We start from the raw sequence: 21920 nt of genomic DNA on the forward strand, positions 1-21920 counted from the left end.
GGCGACAGCGCTAACCACTACACCACCGTGCTGCCCCAGAATAGAACATAGATGACATATCAAATGTTTAAACTGAGAAAATGTATCATTTAAAGAGAAAAAATAGGTGATTTTAAATTTCATGACAACAACACATCTCAAAAAAGTTGGGACAAGGCCATGTTTACCACTGTGAGACATCCCCTTTTCTCTTTGTGTGCTTGAATGATCCTAGGAGCTATGTTGTCGGGGGCATTACGCCCCTGTTAGGGTCTCCCAAGGCAGACAGGTCCTAGTTGACAGACCAGACCAAGAGCAGTTCATCAAAACCCTTATGGAGAATAATCAATCAAGGACCGTGACGTCGCCCGGTATGGCGCAGCCGGGGCCCCACCCTGGAGCCAGGTCTGGGGTTGGGGCTTGTATGCGAGCGCTTGGTGACCGGGCCTTTGCCCATGGGGCCCGGCCGGGCTCAGCCCGAAGCGGTGACGTGGGCCCGACCTCCTGTGGGTTCACCACCCACAGAGGTAGCCGTAGGGGGCTGGTGCAGTGTGGATTGGGCGGCAGTCGAAGGCAGGGGCCTCGACGACCTGATCCCTGAACACAGCGGCTAGCTGTTGGGACATGGAATGTCACTTCGCTGGGGGGGAAAGAGCCTGAGCTTGTGCGGGAGGTTGAGAGGTACTGGCTAGAGATAGTCAGGCTCACCTCCACGCACAGCTTAGGCTCTGGAACCCAGCTCCTCGAGAGGGGCTGGACGCTCCACTTTTCTGGAGTTGCCCATGGTGAGTGGCGGCGGGCTGGTGTGGGCTTGCTTATAGCTCCCCAGCTCAGCCGCCATGTGTTGGAGTTTACCCCAGTGAACGAGAGGGTCGCCTCTCTGCACCTTCGGATTGGGGAGAGGACTCTTGCTGTTGTTTGTGCCTACGGGCCGAATAGCAGTATAGAGTATCCGGCCTTCTTGGAGTCCCTGGGAGAGATACTGAGAGGTGCTCAGACTGGGGACTCCATTGTTCTACTGGGGGACTTCATTGCTCACGTGGGCGATGACAGTGACACCTGGAGGGGCGTGGTTGGGAGGAACGGCCTCCCCGATCTGAACCGGAGTGGTGTTTTGTGATTGGACTTCTGTGCTAGTCACGGTTTGTCCATAACGAACACCACGTTCGAGCATAGGGGTGTCCATAAGTGCACATGGCACCAGGACACCTTAGGTCGGAGGTCGATGATCGACTTTGTTGTCGTTTCATCTGATCTCCGGCCCCATGTCTTGGACACTCGGGTGAAGAGAGGGGCTGAGCTGTCAACTGATCACCACCTGGTGGTGAGTTGGATCCGCTGGCGGAGGAGGACGCCGGACAGACCTGGCAGGCCCAAACGTATGGTGAGGGTTTGTTGGGAACGTCTGGCCGAGCACTCTGTCAGGGAGGTCTTTAACTCCCACCTCCGGGAGAGCTTCTCCCAGCTTCCAAGGGAGGCGGGGGACATTGAGTCTGAGTGGACCATGTTCTCTACCTCCATTGTAGACGCAGCTGTTTGGAGCTGTGGCCGCAAGGTCTCTGGTGCCTGTCGTGGCGGCAATCCCTGAACCCGGTGGTGGACACCGGAAGTAAGGGATGCCGTCAAGCTGAAGAAGGAGTCCTATCAGGCCATGTTGACCTCCAGGATTCCTGAGGCAGCTGACGGGTATCGGCAGGCCAGGCATGCCGCAGCTTGGGCAGTTGTGGAGGCAAAAACCAGGAATGGGGAGGCCATGGAGAAGGACTATCGGTCAGCCTCGAAGAAATTCTGGCAAACCGTCCGGTGCCTCAGGAGGGGGAAGCAGTACTCTGCCAACACTGTTTACAGTGCGGGTGGGGAGTTGTTGACCTCTACTGGGGACATTGTCAGGTGGTGGAAGGAATACTTTGAGGACCTTCAGCATGCACTGGGGTGGTTTGCAGCCGAGTGTGAAGCGGCTGGGATGAGAATCAGCACCTCCAAGTCCGAGGCCATGGTTCTCGACCGGAAAAGGGTGGCTTGCCCTCTCCAGGTTGGTGGAGAAGTGTGGCGGTTGGGGACAGTGCCTCTGGAGTGGCAGACTGGGGTGGTGGTCCCTCTTTTTAAGAAAGGGGACCGGAGAGTGTGCTCCAATTATAGGGGAATCACACTTCTCAACCTCCCAGGGAAGGTTTACTCCAGGGTACTGGAAAGGAGAATTCGGCCGATAGTCGAACCTCGGATCCAGGAGGAACAATGCGGTTTTCGTCCTGGTCGCAGAACACTGGACCAGCTCTATACCCTTCATAGGGTGCTCGAGGGTTCATGGGAGTTTGCCCAACCAGTCCACATGTGCTTTGTGGACCTGGAGAAGGCATTCAACCATGTCCCTCATGGTATTCTGTGGGGAGTGCTTCGGGAGTATGGGGTTCGGGGCTCTTTGCTAAGGGCTGTCCAGTCCCTGTACGAACGGAGCAGGAGTCTGGTTCGCATTGCCGGCAGTAAGTCAGACATGTTCCCAGTGCATGTTGGACTCCGGCAGGGCGGCCCTTTGTCACCAGTTCTGTTCATAATTTTTATGGACAGAATTTCTAAGCGCAGCCAGGGGCCAGAAGGAATCCTGTTTAGGAACCACAGGATTTCATCTCTGCTTTTTGCGGATGATGTTGTCCTGTTGGCTTCTTCAAAGCAGGACCTTCAGCATGCACTGGGGTGGTTTGCAGCTGAGTGTGAAGCGGCTGGGATGAGAATCAGCACCTCCAAGTCCGAGGCCATGGTTCTCGACCGGAAAAGGGTGGCTTGCCCTCTCCAGGTTGGTGGAGAAGTCCTGCCTCAAGTGGAGGAGTTTAAGTATCTTGGGATCTTGTTCACGAGTGAGGGAAGGATAGAGCATGAGGTCGACAGGCGGATCGGTGCAGCCTCTGCAGTGATGCGGTCGCTTTACCGGTCCGTTGTGGTGAAGAAGGAGCTGAGCCAAAAGGCGAAGCTCTCGATTTACCGGTCGATCTACGTTCTGACTCTCACCTATGGTCATGAGCTTTGGGTAATGACCGAAAGAACAAGATCGTGGATGCAAGTAGCCAAAGTAAGTTTCCTTTGCAGGGTGGCTGGGTGCTCCCTTAGAGATAGGGTGAGAAGCAGTCACTTGGGAGGAGCTCGGAGTAGAGCCACTGCTCCTCCACATCGAGAGGAATCAGCTGAGGTGGCTCAGGCATCTCTTTCAGATGCCTCTTGGATGCCTCCCTGGGGAGGTGTTCCAGGCATGTCCCCCCGGGAGGAGGCCCTGGGGAAGACCCAGGACACACTGGAGGGACTATGTCTCTTGGCTGGTCTGGGAACGCCCCGGTGTTCTTCCCGAGGAGCTGGCCGAGGTGTCTGGGGAAAGGGAAGTTTGGGCTTCCATGCTCAGACTGCTGCCTCCACGACCCGGCCCCGGATAAGCGGATGAAGACGAGACGAGACAGTCTGTAAACGGCTGGGGACTAAGGAGACAAGTTGCTCAAGTTTAGGGATAGGAATGTTAACCCATTCTTGTCTAATGTAGGATTCTAGTTGTTCAACTGTCTTAGGTCTTTTTTGTCGTATCTTCCGTTTTATGATGCGCCAAATGTTTTCTATGGGTGAAAGATCTGGACTGCAGGCTGGCCAGTTCAGCACCCGGACCCTTCTTCTACGCAGCCATGATGCTGTAATTGATGCAGTATGTGGTTTGGCATTGTCATGTTGGAAAATGCAAGGTCTTCCCTGAAAGAGACGTCATCTGGATGGGAGCATATGTTGCTCTAGAACCTGGATATACCTTTCAGCATTGATGGTGTCTTTCCAGATGTGTAAGCTGCCCATGCCACATGCACTAATGCAACCCCATACCATCAGAGATGCAGGCTTCTGAACTGAGCGCTGATAACAACTTGGGTCGTCCTTCTCCTCTTTAGTCCGAATGACACGGCGTCCCTGATTTCCATAAAGAACTTCAAATTTTGATTCGTCTGACCACAGAACAGTTTTCCACTTTGACACAGTCCATTTTAAATGAGCCTTGGCCCAGAGAAGACGTCTGCGCTTCTGGATCATGTTTAGATGCGGCTTCTTCTTTGAACTATAGAGTTTTAGCTGTCAACGGCGGATGGCACGGTGAATTGTGTTCACAGATAATGTTCTCTGGAAATATTCCTGAGCCCATTTTGTGATTTCCAATACAGAAGCATGCCTGTATGTGATGCAGTGCCATCTAAGGGCCTGAAGATCACGGGCACCCAGTATGGTTTTCCGGCCTTGACCCTTACGCACAGAGATTCTTCCAGATTCTCTGAATCTTTTGATGATATTATGCACTGTAGATGATGATATGTTCAAACTCTTTGCAATTTTACACTGTCGAACTCCTTTCTGATATTGCTCCACTATTTGTCGGCGCAGAATTAGGGGGATTGGTGATCCTTTTCCCATCTTTACTTCTGAGAGCCACTGCCACTCCAAGATGCTCTTTTTATACCCAGTCATGTTAATGACCTATTGCCAATTGACCTAATGAGTTGCAATTTGGTCCTCCAGCTGTTCCTTTTTTGTACCTTTAACTTTTCCAGCCTCTTATTGCCCCTGTCCCAACTTTTTTGAGAAGTGTTGCTGTCATGAAATTTCAAATAAGCCAATATTTGGCATGAAATTTCAAAATGTCTCACTTTCAACATTTGATATGTTGTCTATGTTCTATTGTGAATACAATATCAGTTTTTGAGATTTGTAAATTATTGCGTTCTGTTTTTATTTACAGTTTGTACTTTGTCCCAACTTTTTTGGAATCGGGGTTGTAATAAAAATACAGTAAATAGCCCTGTTTGTCAACTGTAGTAATCCATATTATGTCAAGAACCACTCAACTAAGTAAAGAGAAATAACAGTCATTACTTTAAGACACGAAGTGTCTTTTAGTTAATTAAAATAAAGAAAAAACATAAAATTTGAAGGTGTTTCCAAACTTTTGACTGGTACTGTATATAGATATAGATATACACTCACTTTCATAATAAGAACACCTGTACACCTGCTTGTTTATGCAGATATCCAATCAGCCAATCATGTGACAGCAGGACAGAGCATGTATTCCTGCACACACAGGTTGAGAGCTTCAGTTAAGGTTCACATCAAACATCCGAATGAAGAGAAAGGGGGGAAAATGTGATCTCTGTTACTTTAACCATGGTATGGTTGTTGGTGCCAGATGGGCTGGTTTGAGTGTTTCAGAAACTGCTGATCTCCTGGGAATTTCACACACAACTGTCTCTAGAGTTTACACAGAATAGTGTGAAAAACAAACTAACTTAAAAAACAAAAAACCCAACAACCAGAGGATGCAAAGGATCTGCAGGCTTAAACATCTTGTCGATCAGAGGAAAATGACCAGACTGGTCTGAGCTGACAGGAAGTCTATAGTAACTCAAATAAGCACTCTTTACAACTGTAGCGAGCAGAAAAGCATTTCAGAATGTGAATGCTCAACACATCAAACCTTGAGGTGGGTGGGCTACAACAGCAGAAGATCAGGTCAGATTCCATTCCTGTCACCAAGGAAGAGTCAAATTTGACAGTTGAAGATTAGGGAAAAAAATTCACCTGGTCTTTTTCTAGTCTTCAACTGATCAGTTTCAGTGAGCCTGTGCCCATGATCACCTCAGATTCTTGTTCTTGGCTGATAGGAGTGGAATGTGATGTGGTCCTCTGCTGTTGTAGCCCAGTTACTGCTCTGGGTATGTGTGTGTTCATTGCTTCAGATGGGTGAAATGCAGAGAGGAATTTCACAGTACTTGAGTGTACGTGATTAAATAAAGTTGTTGTTTTTGTTCATCTTCTAACTCAATGCTCGATGTTTTGTGCAAGCTGAGATGCTTTTCTGCTCACCACAGTTGTAAAGAGTGATTATACGAGTTACTGGCAGCTTCCTTCCTGGCAGCTCAAACTAATCTGGCCATTTGCCTCTGACCTCTCTTATCAACATGGCATTTCCACACACGCAAATGTCGCTGGGTGGCATGGTGGTGTAGTGGTTAGCGCTGTCGCCTCACAGCAAGAAGGTCCGGGTTCGAGCCCCGTGGCCGGCGAGGGCCTTTCTGTGCGGAGTTTGCATGTTCTCCCCGTGTCCGCGTGGGTTTCCTCCGGGTGCTCCGGTTTCCCCCACAGTCCAAAGACATGCAGGTTAGGTTAACTGGTGACTCTAAATTGACCGTAGGTGTGAATGTGAGTGTGAATGGTTGTCTGTGTCTATGTGTCAGCCCTGTGATGACCTGGCGACTTGTCCAGGGTGTACCCCGCCTTTCGCCCGTAGTCAGCTGGGATAGGCTCCAGCTTGCCTGCGACCCTGTAGAACAGGATAAAGTGGCTAGAGATAATGAGATGAGATGAGATGAGATAATGAGACAAATGTCACTTAGTCTTTTTTGTTTTTGATCATTCTGTGTAAACCCTTGAAAGTGTTGTGTGCTAAAATCCCAGATCATCAGCAGTTTCTGAAATAATCAAACCAGCCCATCTGGCACCAACATTCATGTCACGATCAAAGCCACAGAGATCATGTTTTAAGAAGAAGAAGCCTTTATTTGTCACGTGCACACCAAAATTCGTCCTCTGCATTTAACCCATCTGAAGCGGTGAACACACGCATGCGCACACATACCCAGAGCAGTGGACACTATACGACAGCGCCTGGGGAGCAGTTGTCAAGGCCACTTCAGCCCAAGGCCACCCCATGTTAACCTGATCACATGTTTTGAACTCTGGGGAAAACCGGAGCACCCAAAGGAACCCCATGTTGACATGGGGAGAACATGCAAACTCCACACAGAAAGGCCCCTGTCAGCTACTGGACTCAAATCCAGAACCTTCTTGCTGCGAGGCGACAGCGCTAACCACTACACCACCGTGCCGCCAGAATCAGGATGTATTTATTGATAAAGACATCAGAGCAGGCAGCACAGTGGTTAGCGCTGTCGCTTCACAGCAAGGAGGTCCTGGGTTCGAGCCCAGTGGCCGATGAGGGCCTTTCTGTGTGGAGTTTGCATGTTCTCCCCGTGTCCGCGTGGGTTTCCTCCGGGTGCTCCGTTTTCCCCCACAGTCCAAAGACATGCAGGTTAGGTTAACTGGTGACTCTAAATTGACCGTAGGTGTGAATGTGAGTGTGAATGGTTGTCTGTGTCTATGTGTCAGCCCTGTGATGACCTGGCGACTTGTCCAGGGTGTACCCTGCCTCTCGCCCATAGTCAGCTGGGATAGGCTCCAGCTTGCCTGCGACCCTTTAGAACAGGATAAGTGGCTACAGGTAACAGCTGGATGGATGGACGGACGGACATCAGAGCACTTACGCAAGTCTCTCTGGACATGCAAGTGCCATAAATGTAAAGCTTATTTGGCTATATTGAGCCAAATATGCACACTACTGTTTCTTACATGTTCACTGATCACAAAACAGTTCACTGCTATGGAATGCTGAAGTGCAACTATGAATAACACACACTGATTCACTATTCTAAATGAGAATTGTAGAAAAGGTTGAAGGCAAATATGTAGGGTCAATTTGATGACATTTTCGTTTCTCATGACAATACCAATACTAAAACCTTGCATACCTATCTTTTTTTTTATGCCTCCACCACTGAAAGGTGCAGGAGGCATTATGTTTTCGGGTCGTCCATCCATGCTTGCGTCCGTGCGTGCGTATGTACGTCCGTCCATCCATCCCGAAACCTTGTGAACGCATTATCTCCAAGGCTAATGAAAGGAATTTCACCAAACTTTCACCATTTGTGTGCTATGGGACAAACATGAACTGATTAGATTTTGAGATCAAAAGGTCTAAGGTCAAGGTCACTGTGAGGTCAAATGTCTGTCCGTGTGCGTCCGTCCCAAAACCTTGTGAACGCGAGATCTCAAAGGCTAATGAAAGGAATTTCACCAAACTTTCACCATTCGTGTGTTTTGGGACAATCATGAACTAATTAGATTTTGAGATCAAAAGGTCTAAGGTCAAGGTCACCGTGAGGTCAAGTGTCTGTCCGAAAACCTTATGAAAATATCTCCAAAGCGAATGAAAGGAATTTCACCAGACTTTCACCATTTGTGCATTTGGGGACAAAGATAAACTGATTAGATTTTGAGATCAAAAGGTCTAAGGTCAAGGTCACTGTGAGGTCAAATGTCTGTCCGAAAACCTTGTGAACACAATATCTCCAAGGCTAATACAAGTAATTTCACCAGATCAAGATTGCTGTGAGGTCAAATGTCCATCCCCAAATCACAACTTAATAAGGCGCGTAGTCTACCAGGCGGAGGCATCCCCATCGACGCCGTTGGCGTCGAGTTCTATCTAGTTAAAACCTACTATACTTTCATCTCCCCTCCCCCCCATTTCCTAGAAGCATTTAATTAAAATACAGGCAAACATGCAAAGCTTTTTATTCAATTAAGCTTGTTTACTTACATGGCAAATATAATACATTATGAAGTAACAAAAAATACAAAATCATCTTTCTTTATACATAAACATTTTCAGTAAAAAAAAAAAAAAGCAACAACAAACAAGCACTTCTCCAAATCCATTTCCAATCTTTTCCATTTGTTAAAGGATTGGAATGAATTTTTGTCCAATATCCAATCCACCTTTTTTTTTTTGTTGGTATCAGCCTCATATTTATCCTGGGTAAGAGATCAGTGCCAAGTCTCGTCAATTTATATAAGCGTAAACATGATTATACTGTAACAATCAGCTGGTTATAACTATACATATAAAAAATACTGAAACACAGATTAAACAAAAAAGCATTTTATTACAGAAGAGGAAAATTTGTAAAGAGACATTGCCTCATAAAATGTCAGCCTAAGGCAAGCAGGAAAAGGGACTTGAAATAAAAAATTAAAATAAAAAAAAATAGTACACAAAAATAAAAAGTAGTTCCAAATCACACTGCTTCACAATTATTTCAGTTTTCTGCATCACAGAACTGTAGAGTTAATTCTATACATACAGTATACTGGCCTGTGGAGCTCAATCCAAACACTTAAGTCTTACTGGTTCAGCTAGTGATGGTCTTTAATATCATCTGCATATTAGTTTCGGGTTGGTGTTAAACTCCAGTAGTAATTTTATTCCAACAGCCTTAATGAATTCATAGCGATCACCCAGGACTGGAATTGAGAATTATTTATCTAATCGTCTGGCCTTGGTCTCTTATGTCCTTAGAAATTGTTTCCCCTTTAAAGTGAGCAACTTCCCTGCCAAATTCCTGAAAAGTAAAAGCTCTTGATCAGCACATTTGGGGAATTTTATTTCCCAGCCTGCTGAGCTTGGCGGCGCAGCAATATATAAATTTTTTCTTTGATCCAGTCTTTGTTGTTGGGTTGATACGTCTGTGTGTCAGCTCGGTACCTAAGGGACAAAAGGCAGAAACAAAAGCATTGTGAGCAATTTATTTTGCTGTCACATTTTTGCACAATAAATTCATTTTTTCTATGCAGGGTATGCAGCAGTGTTTTTTTTTCCCCCCCCAAAGAGTTCTTTTCTTAAAGAATGATGGTGTTTGGATAGTTTGAAAATCAAAGCTGAGTAACTGTTCATGTGTGGCTGAAGACTGGGAATAAAATAAATTTTGAATTCCAGTTCAGCAAATGCACAGTGAGAATCTGATCTTGAGGATTCACTCAATCCATCACAAAGCCAAGGGAATGCAAAGAGAGACAGGATGCATCACTCTCCTAAAACAGGCTGCTAAAGCACATCTACAGCCATCATAGGAAACATTACTAAATCAGGGTTTTGGATTAGACCTGAGGAGTAATTTCGCTTTAAATGAGATTCCAGGTTAGAGCAAGTGACCGAAACAGTAGCTAGATGTAAAGCTGTATGTATTCAATATTTGATAAATTAAAAATTGCATTCTTGTCACCTTATTAAGCAGATAGTTGAACAGCACATACAGTGGGGCAAAAAAGTATTTAGTCAGCCACCAATTGTGCAAGTTCTCCCACTTAAAAAGATGAGAGAGGCCTGTAATTTTCATCATAAATATACCTCAACTATGAGAGACAAAATGAGGAAAAAAAATCCAGAAAATCACATTGTCTGATTTTTAAAGAATTTATTTGCAAATTATGGTGGAAAATAAGTATTTGGTCAATAACAAAAGCTCATCTCAATACTTTGTTATATACCCTTTGTTGGCAATGACAGAGGTCAAACGTTTTCTGTAAGTCTTCACAAGGTTTTCACACACTGTTGCTGGTATTTTGGCCCATTCCTCCATGCAGATGATCTCTAGAGCAGTGATGTTTTGGGGCTGTCGCTGGGCAACACGGACTTTCAACTCTCTCCAAAGATTTTCTATGGGGTTGAGATCTGGAGACTGGCTAGGCCACTCCAGGACCTTGAAATGCTTCTTACGAAGCCACTCCTTCGTTGCCCGGGCGGTGTGTTTGGGATCATTGTCATGCTGAAAGACCCAGCCACGTTTCATCTTCAATGCCCTTGCTGATGGAAGGAGGTTTTCACTCAAAATCTCACGATACATGGCCCCATTCATTCTTTCCTTTACACGGATCAGTCGTCCTGGTCCCTTTGCAGAAAAACAGCCCCAAAGCATGATGTTTCCACCCCCATGCTTCACAGTAGGTATGGTGTTCTTTGGATGCAACTCAGCATTCTTTCTCCTCCAAACACAAGTTGAGTTTTTACCAAAAAGTTATATTTTGGTTTCATCTGACCATATGACATTCTCCCAATCCTCTTCTGGATCATCCAAATGCTCTCTAGCAAACTTCAGATGGGCCTGGACATGTACTGGCTTAAGCAGGGGGACACGTCTGGCACTGCAGGATTTGAGTCCCTGGCGGCGTAGTGTGTTACTGATGGTAGCCTGTGTTACTGATGGTAGCCTTTGTTACTTTGGTCCCAGCCCTCAGCAGGTCATTCACTAGGTCCCCCCGTGTGGTTCTGGGATTTTTGCTCACCGTTCTTGTGATCATTTTGACCCCACGGGGTGAGATCTTGCGTGGAGCCCCAGATTGAGGGAGATTATCAGTGGTCTTGTATGTCTTCCATTTTCTAATAATTGCTCCCACAGTTGATTTCTTCACACCAAGCTGCTTACCTATTGCAGATTCAGTCTTCCCAGCCTGGCGCAGGTCTACAGTTTTGTTTCTGGTGTCCTTTGACAGCTCTTCGGTCTTGGCCATAGTGGAGTTTGGAGTGTGACTGTTTGAGGTTGTGGACAGGTGTCTTTTATACTGATAACGAGTTCAAACAGGTGCCATTAATACAGGTAACGAGTGGAGGACAGAGGAGCCTCTTAAAGAAGAAGTTACAGGTCTGTGAGAGCCAGAAATCTTGCTTGTTTGTAGGTGACCAAATACTTATTTTACCGAGGAATTTACCAATTAATTCATTAAAAATCCTACAATGTGATTTCCTGGATTCTTTACCCCCATTCTGTCTCTCATAGTTGAAGTGTACCTATGATGAAAATTACAGGCCTCTCTTATCTTTTTAAGTGGGAGAACTTGCACAATTGGTGGCTGACTAAATACTTTTTTGCCCCACTGTATATTCACCTATTCTTTCTCCTACAAAATTCCTACATCTTGCTTTAAAGAAGCCAAGATTATTGACATTAATCCATAGAACTGATACAGAACACTCTAATAATATCCATCCATTATCCATAACCGCTTGTTCTGTGCAGGGTAAGAAGAAGAAGAAACCTTTATTCGTCACATGCACACTTCAAGCACAGTGAAATTCATCCTCTGCATTTAACCCATCTGAAGCAGTGAACACACACGCAGCAGTGGGCAGCCACACCAGAGCGCCCGGGGAGCAGTCAGGAGTCAGGTACCTTGCTCAAGGGCACCTCAGCCCAAGGCCGCCCCACATCAACCTAACTGCATGTCTTTGGATTGTGGGGGAAACCGGAGCACCCGGAGGAAACCCACGCAGACACGGGGAGAACATGCAAACTCCACACAGAAAGGCCCTCGCCGGCCACTGGGTTCGAACCCAGAACCTTCTTGCTGTGAGGTGACAGTGCTAACCATTACACCACCGTGCCGCCCTGCTCTAATATGTTAATTTTAATTTGCTGTATAGTTTGGACTCTGAGGGTACGAAAAAATGTTTTCCAAAGTGGATGGATACAACAGTCATTATTTAAAAACCACAACATGCAATTAACTATTTTGAAATTCCGTTCCTGAATGTGGACAGCCAGAAATAAAGATAAACAACTAAAAAGTATTTGCTACTAGGATTGACTTTTGAGTTGATTTGTTCAAAAGTTTTTCATCCACAGAAGTTTGGACGGTCAACTACACTGCAACCTGTAATATTATGAAGCTCATAGACAGAAAAGTATAGAATACACAATCACCTCTGGCCCACTGTACTCATCTGCAATGACAATTTTCACTCTGCAAACAGTCATCTAATACATCTTACAAATAATGCAATTACAACCTACAGTGGATATAAAAAAATTGTACACACCCCATTAAAATGATTTTTTTTTTACATCAGAAAAACCTATAAGGCCACAATAAATAATTTCCAAACTTTTCCCACCTTTAATGTGGTCTATAACCTGTACAGTTCAATTGAAAAACTAACAAATCTGTTTGGGGGAAAAACATAAATAAAAATAAAAAATGTACAATAAGCTGGTTGCATAAGTGTGCACACCTTTAAACTAACACTTTGTTGAAGCACATTTTGATTTAATTACAGCATTCAGTCTTTTTGGGTCAGAGTCTATCAGCCTGACACATCTAGACTTGGCAATATTTGCCCACTCTTCCTCGCAAAAGGGCTCCAAATCTGTCAGATGGTGAGGGCATCTCTTGTGCACAGCCCTCTTCAGGTCACCCCACAGATTTTCAATTGGATTTAGGTCTGAGCTCTGGCTGGGCCATTCCAAAACTTTAATTTTCTTCTGGTGAAGCCATTCTTTTGCTGATTTCGATGTACGCTTGGGGTCACTGTCGTGCTGAAAGATGAAATTTCTCTTCATCTTCAGCTTTCTAGCAGACACCTGAAGATTTGGGGCCAAAATTGACTGGTATTTAGGATTGTTCATAATTCCCTCCACCTTGACTAAAGCCCCTGTTCCAGCTGAAGAAAAACAACCCCAAAACATGATGCTGCCACCACCATGCTTCACCATGAGTATGGTGCTCTTTTGGTGATGCGCAGTGTTGTTTTTGTGTCAAACATACCTATTGGAATTGTGGCCAAAAAGTTCAACCTTGGTTTCATCAGGCCATAACACATTTTCCCACATGCTTTTGGGAGAGCTGATGGTAATTTTTGCAAAATTTAGCCGGGCCTGGATGTTTTTCTTTGACCTTATCTGATAGTCCAGACATATGGAGAATACGGGAGATTGTTGTCACATGTAGTACACAACTAGTACTTGCCAGAAATTCCTGCAGCTCCTTCAGTGTTGCTGTGGCCTCTCGGCAGCCTCCCTGACCAGTTTCCATCTTGTTTTTTCATCAATTTTGGAGGGACGTCCAGTTCTCGGTAATGTCACTGTTGTCCCATATTTTCTCCACTTCTTGATGACTGTCTTCACTGTGCTCCATGGTATATCTAATGCTGTGGAAATGTTTTTGTACCCTTCTCCTGACTGATGCCTTTCAACAATGAGATCCCTTTGACGCTTTGTAAGCTCTCTGTGAACCCTGGCTTTTGCTGGAGGAGCAACTGAGTAAATGTCTGAACTTTATTTGGGGTTAATCAGAGTCATTTTAATTGATGGCAGATGTGAACCCAAAAAGTCTGAATGCTGTAATTAAATAAAAAGGTGCTTCAAGAAAGTATTAGTTTAAGGGTGTGCACACTTATGCAACCAGCTTATTGTACGTTTTTTATGTTGTTCCCCCTAACAGATTTGTTTGTTTTTCAATTGAATTGTACAGGTTATAGGTCACATTAAATGTGGGAAAAGTTTGGAAATTATTTATTGTGGTCTCATTTTTTTTTTTTTACATCAGAAAAACCTACCATTTTAACAGGGTGTGTACACTTTTTATATCCACTGTGGGAAGCATTGTGTGTCAAGCTGTACTTTAACCTGCCATATTTTCACATCTGTATTATTCGTGATGAACTGACAGGCAAAACAGTACCATGTTTTAGCAGACACTTAGCAATATTTTTGGGTTATTCACTTCTCATTTTTTCTGTATAATTCAAGTTAAGTTAAAGTCCTTCCTGCGCTGTGTCGGGCGGCGCCGATCTCCGTTTCCGCAGCCCTCGGCCTCTCGCCTATTATATAGCTAGGGTTACAGTGGGGGGCTAGTCCTCTGGTAACCACGAGAGTTTAACTCCCCACTCACATCTGTATTGCAGCGTGCCTTGCCAGATGGTAGTAGGTATCATTTTTATGATGGTCTTTGGTATGACCCGACCGTGAATAGAACTCACGATCTCCCGATTGAGAGGTGGACATGCTACCACTAGGCCACTAGCCGGTCACCACTGTAATTTCTGTCTCCTTTCTGTGCCCTTGAGGATTCTTCTTGAGATTTATTTTCTGGTGACTGTAGACTGTGTAGAGCTGACAGTCACACTGGCTGCATTTTGACCTTGTTGATGCTGACTTCTGATTTTCAAGCAGTGAATAGAATTGCACAGAAAGCCTACAGTACTTACACCAAGCAGCTGAGGTCTGCCAGGTCATCGATGAAATCAAACAGCTGACTAATGTCATATGTGATTGATGGACTGTTAGGATTCATTCGCTTTAGGTGCTCTTCATACATTTTACACACTCCTGTCCAAAGAAAACATCTCTGATAAGTACAGCGGTAGTGTATACAGTGTTCCCCCCCCCCCCCCATGGGTTCCATCTATTCTCCACAGACCAGGTACATCATAATTAATAATTATTCGCCAAAGGCGAGGTGAATATCTGTGAATAGTAACCGAGATGAAGTCGATGTTATTATTCACCGATATTCACTGAGCCTGAGGCGGATAATTATTTTAGCATAAATACACAGGTGATTATTTAAAAAATTATTTATTTCAAACTTCAAAAGCGGCATGCAAATGTAATAAAGGCGTGCGCAGACTTGTGTCGCTTGTCTATGTCGAGTCACATAAAATACTTTGCTTTAAAATCGATAAGATAAATCACAATTCCACCTTACCTTTGAATAGTTTTAGACAAAATTTCGCAGCATCTTTAGTGCTTTTAGGAGCAGCATTTTCTTTCATAATTTGCTTTCTCACTTATGGTGACAAAGCGACTGGGCGCCATTTTGCCGAGTCGCTCAAGGTGATTATCGAGAAATAATCCGAATTTTTCGACCAATCAGCGCACACAATTTCCTTTAATCACCTCTGTATTTATACTAAAGGAAAACAATTCACAGGTATAACACTGGTCTAAATATTATCTTACCTTCCATGCACTCATTAACAGATTCATAATCAGCATACGTCCTTCCTTCTGGTCTCTTGGTGGGCTGAACAAGAAGAATAGTATGGGACTGCAATATAAGCCATTTAGACTGATGTTAGTAATATACAGACACCACAACAACAACAATAATAATAAATACAGTGTTTATATTTAAAGGAATCATCCACCATGAATGACTTGCATTTCAATCTTTGTAATTAACACAATCTTCACTAAAGGACAAGATCCATCCATCCATTATCTGCAACCGCTGATCCTGTACAGGGTCACGGGCGAGCTGGAGCCTATCCCAGCTGACTATGGGCGAGAGCCGGGGTACACCCTGGTGACTTGTCCAGAGTGATCACAGGGCTAACACAGACAGACCATTCACACAACCATTCACATTCACGGTCAATTTAGAGCCACCCATTAGCCTAACCTGCACGTCTTTGGACTGTGGGGGAAACCGGAACAAGTAACTGATTCATTTTGGAAATTCTGAGTTGACCTTTTTGGTTTAAGCTTCGTTCGTTAACATGTTACTGTAATTTCAATTTGGTTATCGGTTTACTACATTACCCACATTAACTAAAATTTGATTTTCAACTCGGGGTGTGTGTGTGTCTTACTGAAGAATTCAAGTTCAACCTGTGTCATATCAGCATGGCTGCTCACACCGTCAACAGTAAATAAAATAAAATGTCACTTCACTACTTTATCTAGGGTTTATAGTAGTATTTAATTTAGATCAATCAACATACACAGTTAAATCTATTTCACTGATCACACAATTGTGTTTTGATTTAGTAAGTACATCATACACTCATGATCATTAATGTTAGCTGGCTCACTTGTTGCTAACAAAACACATGCTTTCGTGTAGGCATCCAACAACTTTCCCCACTTTGTAGCTCACATGCATCAGGCTTGAAAAGAACATATTTCCTTGTTCAGACTACCCACTTCTGAGTTGTACTACATGGCTAAATGTTTGTGGACACCTATCACATTCATATGTGCTTTCTGACCATCCCATTTCAGATTTAGTTGCTCTGTGTTATTGTTTAATAACCTCCTCTCTTCTCAGAAGGCTTTTGCCTGTGAGGATTTGCCCATTCAGCCACAAGAGCATTAATGAGATCAAGCACTGATGTTGAGCGAGGAGGCCTGGTGCCCAGTCAGGGTTCCAGTTCATCCTAAAGGTGTTCAGTGGAGTTGAAGTCAGCACTTTGTGCAGGCCACTCAAGTTCTTCTACTCTAAACTTAGCACATCGGGTCTTTATGGAGCTCGCTTTGTGCACAGGAGCATTGTCATACAGGAACAGAGTTGGTCCATTTAGTTCTAATAAGGGCAGCTAAATGTTATTGCATACAAAGATATCCCAACAGTGTATGCAACAGGGTCAATCCATGTGAAATCACCAGAGGCCTTGCCACTGACCATCTCAGATTTGCTTCATGCTTTCTGGAAATATTGTCAGTGTGCCCAATAAATAGTGTACAAAAGTTTAGGCTTGTACCTTCATTAGTTTGAGATATAGGGGTTTTTAAAAAGGGGCGTGGCCCCAATTTCACTGTTGAAACGCGCGCTACAGAAAACGGACCTAACTTCCATAAGTCATTACTTTTAAACTATTCATGCAAGACACATTAAATTTTCAAGGATTGTTCTTCAATGCCAGATGCCTTTAAATACTAAAATAGAAAGTTCAAAGTTTAATATTTGCCAAGTTATGGCTTGCTGAAAATCATAAAATGTCTTCTATTGTGCTTTGGAGCAACTTTGACGCCCCATATCTCCACATTAAAGCACACCAGATCTTTCAAATGTTCTTATTTATTACTCATGTTATAGTACTCTTTAGGCAACTAGGTATGTGTTCAAAAGAAATCAAACTTTCTGATTTATTAGGCTTTAAAAAAAAATAAATTTTGCACCTATAATTCAAATGCATATTGCAAATGTATGACAAGGTCTACCATAAAAATAATTATACCACTGGAAAGAGCTTGTTCTGATTAGCAAATGCACAAAATATGAAGTTGGTACCCTAAACCAAACTATAAATATTAAGGTATCAAGTATGGCATGTTTTACGATAGACGGAAATGCTATTTTAAGGCATATTACAATACAATTACAAACCTACAGTGTAGGAAAAATAACAACCTTAAAATACTTTATTTGAAGAGCTTAAACAGTGTATTGATTTGCTTTTCCACATCAGATGGAAGTTTATACTGCCTGCCAGTTGATGTAAGCGGAGCATCAATGATTTTCATGACATGCACCAGAGGGACCCAACAGTTATCCTCTCTCCTGGGTCAGCTGTAAGTCTGAAAAGGACCATGAGGATGCATAAATGTTACTTGTACATCTTGTTCCTCCTCTGATAATGCATGAATGTTGCCTATCCACCACTGTCTGTCATACAAACATACAACATATTTACCAGGAATTGTATCTGCCAGAGAGACTGCTGATTTAACAGGGGTTTTATGCATTACTTGTGGCCGATCCCCACTCATATCCACAATGAAGCTAGGACCACCTGACACCCTGCTGACCTGCAGCTGGTTGGACATGATTGGAACGAATGAGTGGTTGTCTCTTGTTCCAGGAATAGTAGCTGACCTTGAAAATCTTGTCTCCAATGCTTTTCCACTCTCCATAACTTCCCTTGTACCAACCCAGATGAAATGGATGTTCTTGATGTTTTTCTGCCCACAAAAACAGATCAGATGGGGTTAGTATGTGATCAGTCGTGACTGCCTGGAAGCTAGCTCGAGCTGCTGACCGCTTTACAGTGCCTCCAATACCATCACAGGGTGATTTACCATGAGAAGTGGCAAAGAAATGCCATTCTGCCAAAAGTCCAAAATCGTCTGCATGCTTTATTAGATTTGTGAAATTTTTATAGTTTTTGTATTGGGCTGCTGATCCGTCACTGAAGTAAATTACCTTTTTCAGCTGGGGATGTATCTGGCTGGCAAATGGAAGCTCAAATATGTGCTTCTAAGGGATGGTGATAAAAATCCTCATGAATTTTGTGGTTTTTCAGTTTTTATGCATCTCTGGATGCATCCAAGTAGATTATATGCCTTAAAACAGCATTTCCGTCTATCGTAAAACATGCCGTACTTGATACCTTAATATTTATAGTTTGGTTTAGGGTACCAACTTCATATTTTGTGCATTTGCTAATCAAAACAAGCTCTTTCCAGTGGTATAATTGTTTTTATGGTAGACCTTGTCATACATTTGCAATATGCATTTGAATTATAGGCACAAAATGTTTATTTTCTTTTTAAAGCCTAATAAATCAGAAAGTTTGATTTCTTTTGAACACATACCTAGTTGCCTAAAGAATACTATAACATGAGTAATAAATAAAATTTGAAAGATCTGGTGTGCTTTAATGTGGAGATATGGGGCGTCAAAGTTACTCCAAAGCACGACAGAAGACATTTTGTTATGATTTTCAGCAAGCCATAACTTGGCAAATATTGAACTGTGAACTTTCTATTTTAGTATTTAAAGGCAGCTGGCATTGAAGAACAATCCTTGAAAATTCCCTGTATCTTGCATGAATAGTTTAAAAGTAATGACTTATGGAAGTTAGGTCCGTTTTCTGTAGCGCGCGTTTCAACAGTGAAATTGGGGCCACGCCCCTTTTTAAAAACCCCTATATCTCAAACTAATGAAGGTACAAGCCTAAACTTTTGTACACTATTTATTGGGCACACTGACAATATTTCCAGAAAGCATGAAGCAAATCTGCCAGATTGTGTTTACATCCTCGACACGAGTGCAGCCATTACTGCCGCCTGTGTTGCCAGATTGTGTTTACATCCTCGACACGAGTGCAGCCATTACTGCCGCCTGTGTTGCCAGATTGTGTTTACATCCTCGACACGAGTGCAGCCATTACTGCCGCCTGTGTTGCCAGATTGTGTTTACATCCTCGACATGAGTGCAGCCATTACTGCCACCTGTGTTGCCAGATTGTGTTTACATCCTCGACATGAGTGCAGCCATTACTTCCGCCTGTGTTGCCAGATTGTGTTTACATCCTCGACATGAGTGCAGCCATTACTGCCGCCTGTGTTGCCAGATTGCGCGTTTTACCGCCCAATCTGGGAGGTTTTATGTGCATTTTGAACATATTTTGGGCTGTAAAACGTCAGCAGTATCTGGCAACATTTTTTTTTTTTACTTAATACAAGAAATTAATGGATGCCAACGTTTTTGCCAAAATGGTATTTTATTTTCCATTGTTTAGGCAGCTTCAGCATCATACTGTGAGATTATGTTCAAATTGTTTTTTTCTTCTATGAAGCCTGAGCTATTTATTTTATTAGTTTATAATTATTGTTTAATTTAGTCTTCAGGAGAGACTGCCTGCACACAGTACTAGTATTAATAGTTTTTTTTCTTACATGAAAGCTGAGGCATTTATATTATATTTTAAGGTAACTTCATGTTGTGCTGTGAGGTTCTCTGGACTGTAACTTTTGAACCAACATTTAGATAAGTAAAGCCTATTTTTCTGCATTTTTGTAGTCCTGGTAAAGTTGTTTATAGGACCATTTCTCAGTGTCTGTTTTTTTAATCAATAGTTTTTCAGTAATAACTTAATATTTAACATATCACTCAATTTTAAACAACCCCCGCGCCTCCCCCATGGTCTCCAAAATTTCTGTGGGAAACACTGGCGTGCGTAACAATGCTAATCAAGCTTAAGCTAGACGACCCGCCTCAAATACCTGTCCCGGGTAAATGTTATCCCAATTTTAGATGGCCTGTTCCAAACCATCCCGCCCCATGAAAAATTCATACTTGCATATCTATCTATCTATCTATCTATCTATCTATCTATCTATCTATCTATCCCTGCACGCTTTGCGTGCATTATATCTGCCGCTGGCAGACATTTTACCGTTTTGCACCCTGCTGTAAATTATTTGTACCCTGCTATTCTCCCAAACTTTGAAGCCCCTGTATGGCTATATTTAATGTGTTTCAGGGTGGACTTTCACCTCGTTTTTCTTGTTAATTTATCTGGGGACCTTTATATTCAGCTGTTTGACATAACATTACTGGGTCATTTTATATTAAAATCTAAATGACTTGATTTATTTTACTGATATCAATGATAACAATGATCACTGACTAACTTCACTCCAGGGTGTTTTTGAAGCTTCGTTCGTCCTTCGTTTTGTAAGACCTGGAAAAGCTAAATTAAATTAAAACTATTGAAACTAAGCGTTAATTTGCAGTAAAGACATTTTTCTCCTTTAAAGATTATATTATTAGTATGACAGCAGACTAGCTTTACTAACTATTAGACCCATTTATTTATTTCTTTTTAGAGGTTTACTCCCACTGGTAATATAGTACACATTATATACAGGATACATCACAGATTATAAATGAAAACTGTACAATATTAAACTTAATGAGCTTAAGAGCAAACCATATCTGAAAGAGCTGCTCCGAAATCCACAAATACAAACTGCCCTGCTTCAGAAAACGCCACAAACTCAACTTCCGGTTATCTCCAATGTCAAAATTAGAGTCCCTCTACCGCTACTACTTATAATATAATATAATATAATATCTCATCTCATTATCTGTAGCCACTTTATCCTGTTCTATAGGGTCGCAGGCAAGCTGGAGCCTATCCCAGCTGACTACGGGCGAAAGGCGGGGTACACCCTGGACAAGTCGCCAGGTCATCACAGGGCTGACACATAGATACAGACAACCATTCACACTCACATTCACACCTACGGTCAATTTAGAGTCACCAGTTAACCTAACCTGCATGTCTTTGGACTGTGGGGGAAACCGGAGCACCCGGAGGAAACCCACGCGGACACGGGGAGAACATGCAAACTCCACACAGAAAGGCCCTCGCCGGCCACGGGGCTCGAACCCGGACCTTCTTGCTGTGAGGCGACAGCACTAACCACTACACCACCGTGCCACCCTCCTCTGACATACAGACAAAATTATTAACAACATCTCATCTCATCTCATTATCTCTAGCCGCTTTATCCTTCTACAGGGTCGCAGGCAAGCTGGAGCCTATCCCAGCTGACTACGGGCGAAAGGCGGGGTACACCCTGGACAAGTCGCCAGGTCATCACAGGGCTGACACATAGACACAGACAACCATTCACACTCACATTCACACCTACGGTCAATTTAGAGTCACCAGTTAACCTAACCTGCATGTCTTTGGACTGTGGGGGAAACCGGAGCACCCGGAGGAAACCCACGCGGACACGGGGAGAACATGCAAACTCCGCACAGAAAGGCCCTCGCCGGCCACGGGGCTCGAACCCGGACCTTCTTGCTGTGAGGCGACAGCACTAACCACTACACCACCGTGCCACCCTCCTCTGACATACAGACAAAATTATTAACAACAAACGAACAAAAAAAGGATAAACTAGAATGATCATTAAAAAAATAAAAGAATAATGGGGAATGATCAGTAAGAATGTGGC

The 21920-nt window shown here is 43.5% G+C and overlaps 1 protein-coding gene across 1 annotated transcript; it reads right to left on the reverse strand.

Moving 5' to 3' along the window:
• Positions 1–8387: 8387 nt before the first annotated feature.
• LOC132894476 (enhancer of rudimentary homolog) lies at positions 8388–20953 on the reverse strand. Its single transcript, XM_060934344.1, has 4 exons — positions 20882–20953; positions 15402–15489; positions 14648–14768; positions 8388–9373 (listed from the first exon to the last, which is right to left on the reverse strand). The coding sequence occupies exons 1-4, from the start codon at positions 20882–20884 to the stop codon at positions 9271–9273; spliced, it is 315 nt and encodes a 104-aa protein (XP_060790327.1). The 5' UTR covers positions 20885–20953; the 3' UTR covers positions 8388–9270.
• Between the last annotated feature and the right edge of the window lie 967 nt (positions 20954–21920).

This window comes from Neoarius graeffei, chromosome 11 (assembly GCF_027579695.1).
Source record: "Neoarius graeffei isolate fNeoGra1 chromosome 11, fNeoGra1.pri, whole genome shotgun sequence".
Lineage (NCBI taxonomy): Eukaryota > Metazoa > Chordata > Actinopteri > Siluriformes > Ariidae > Neoarius > Neoarius graeffei.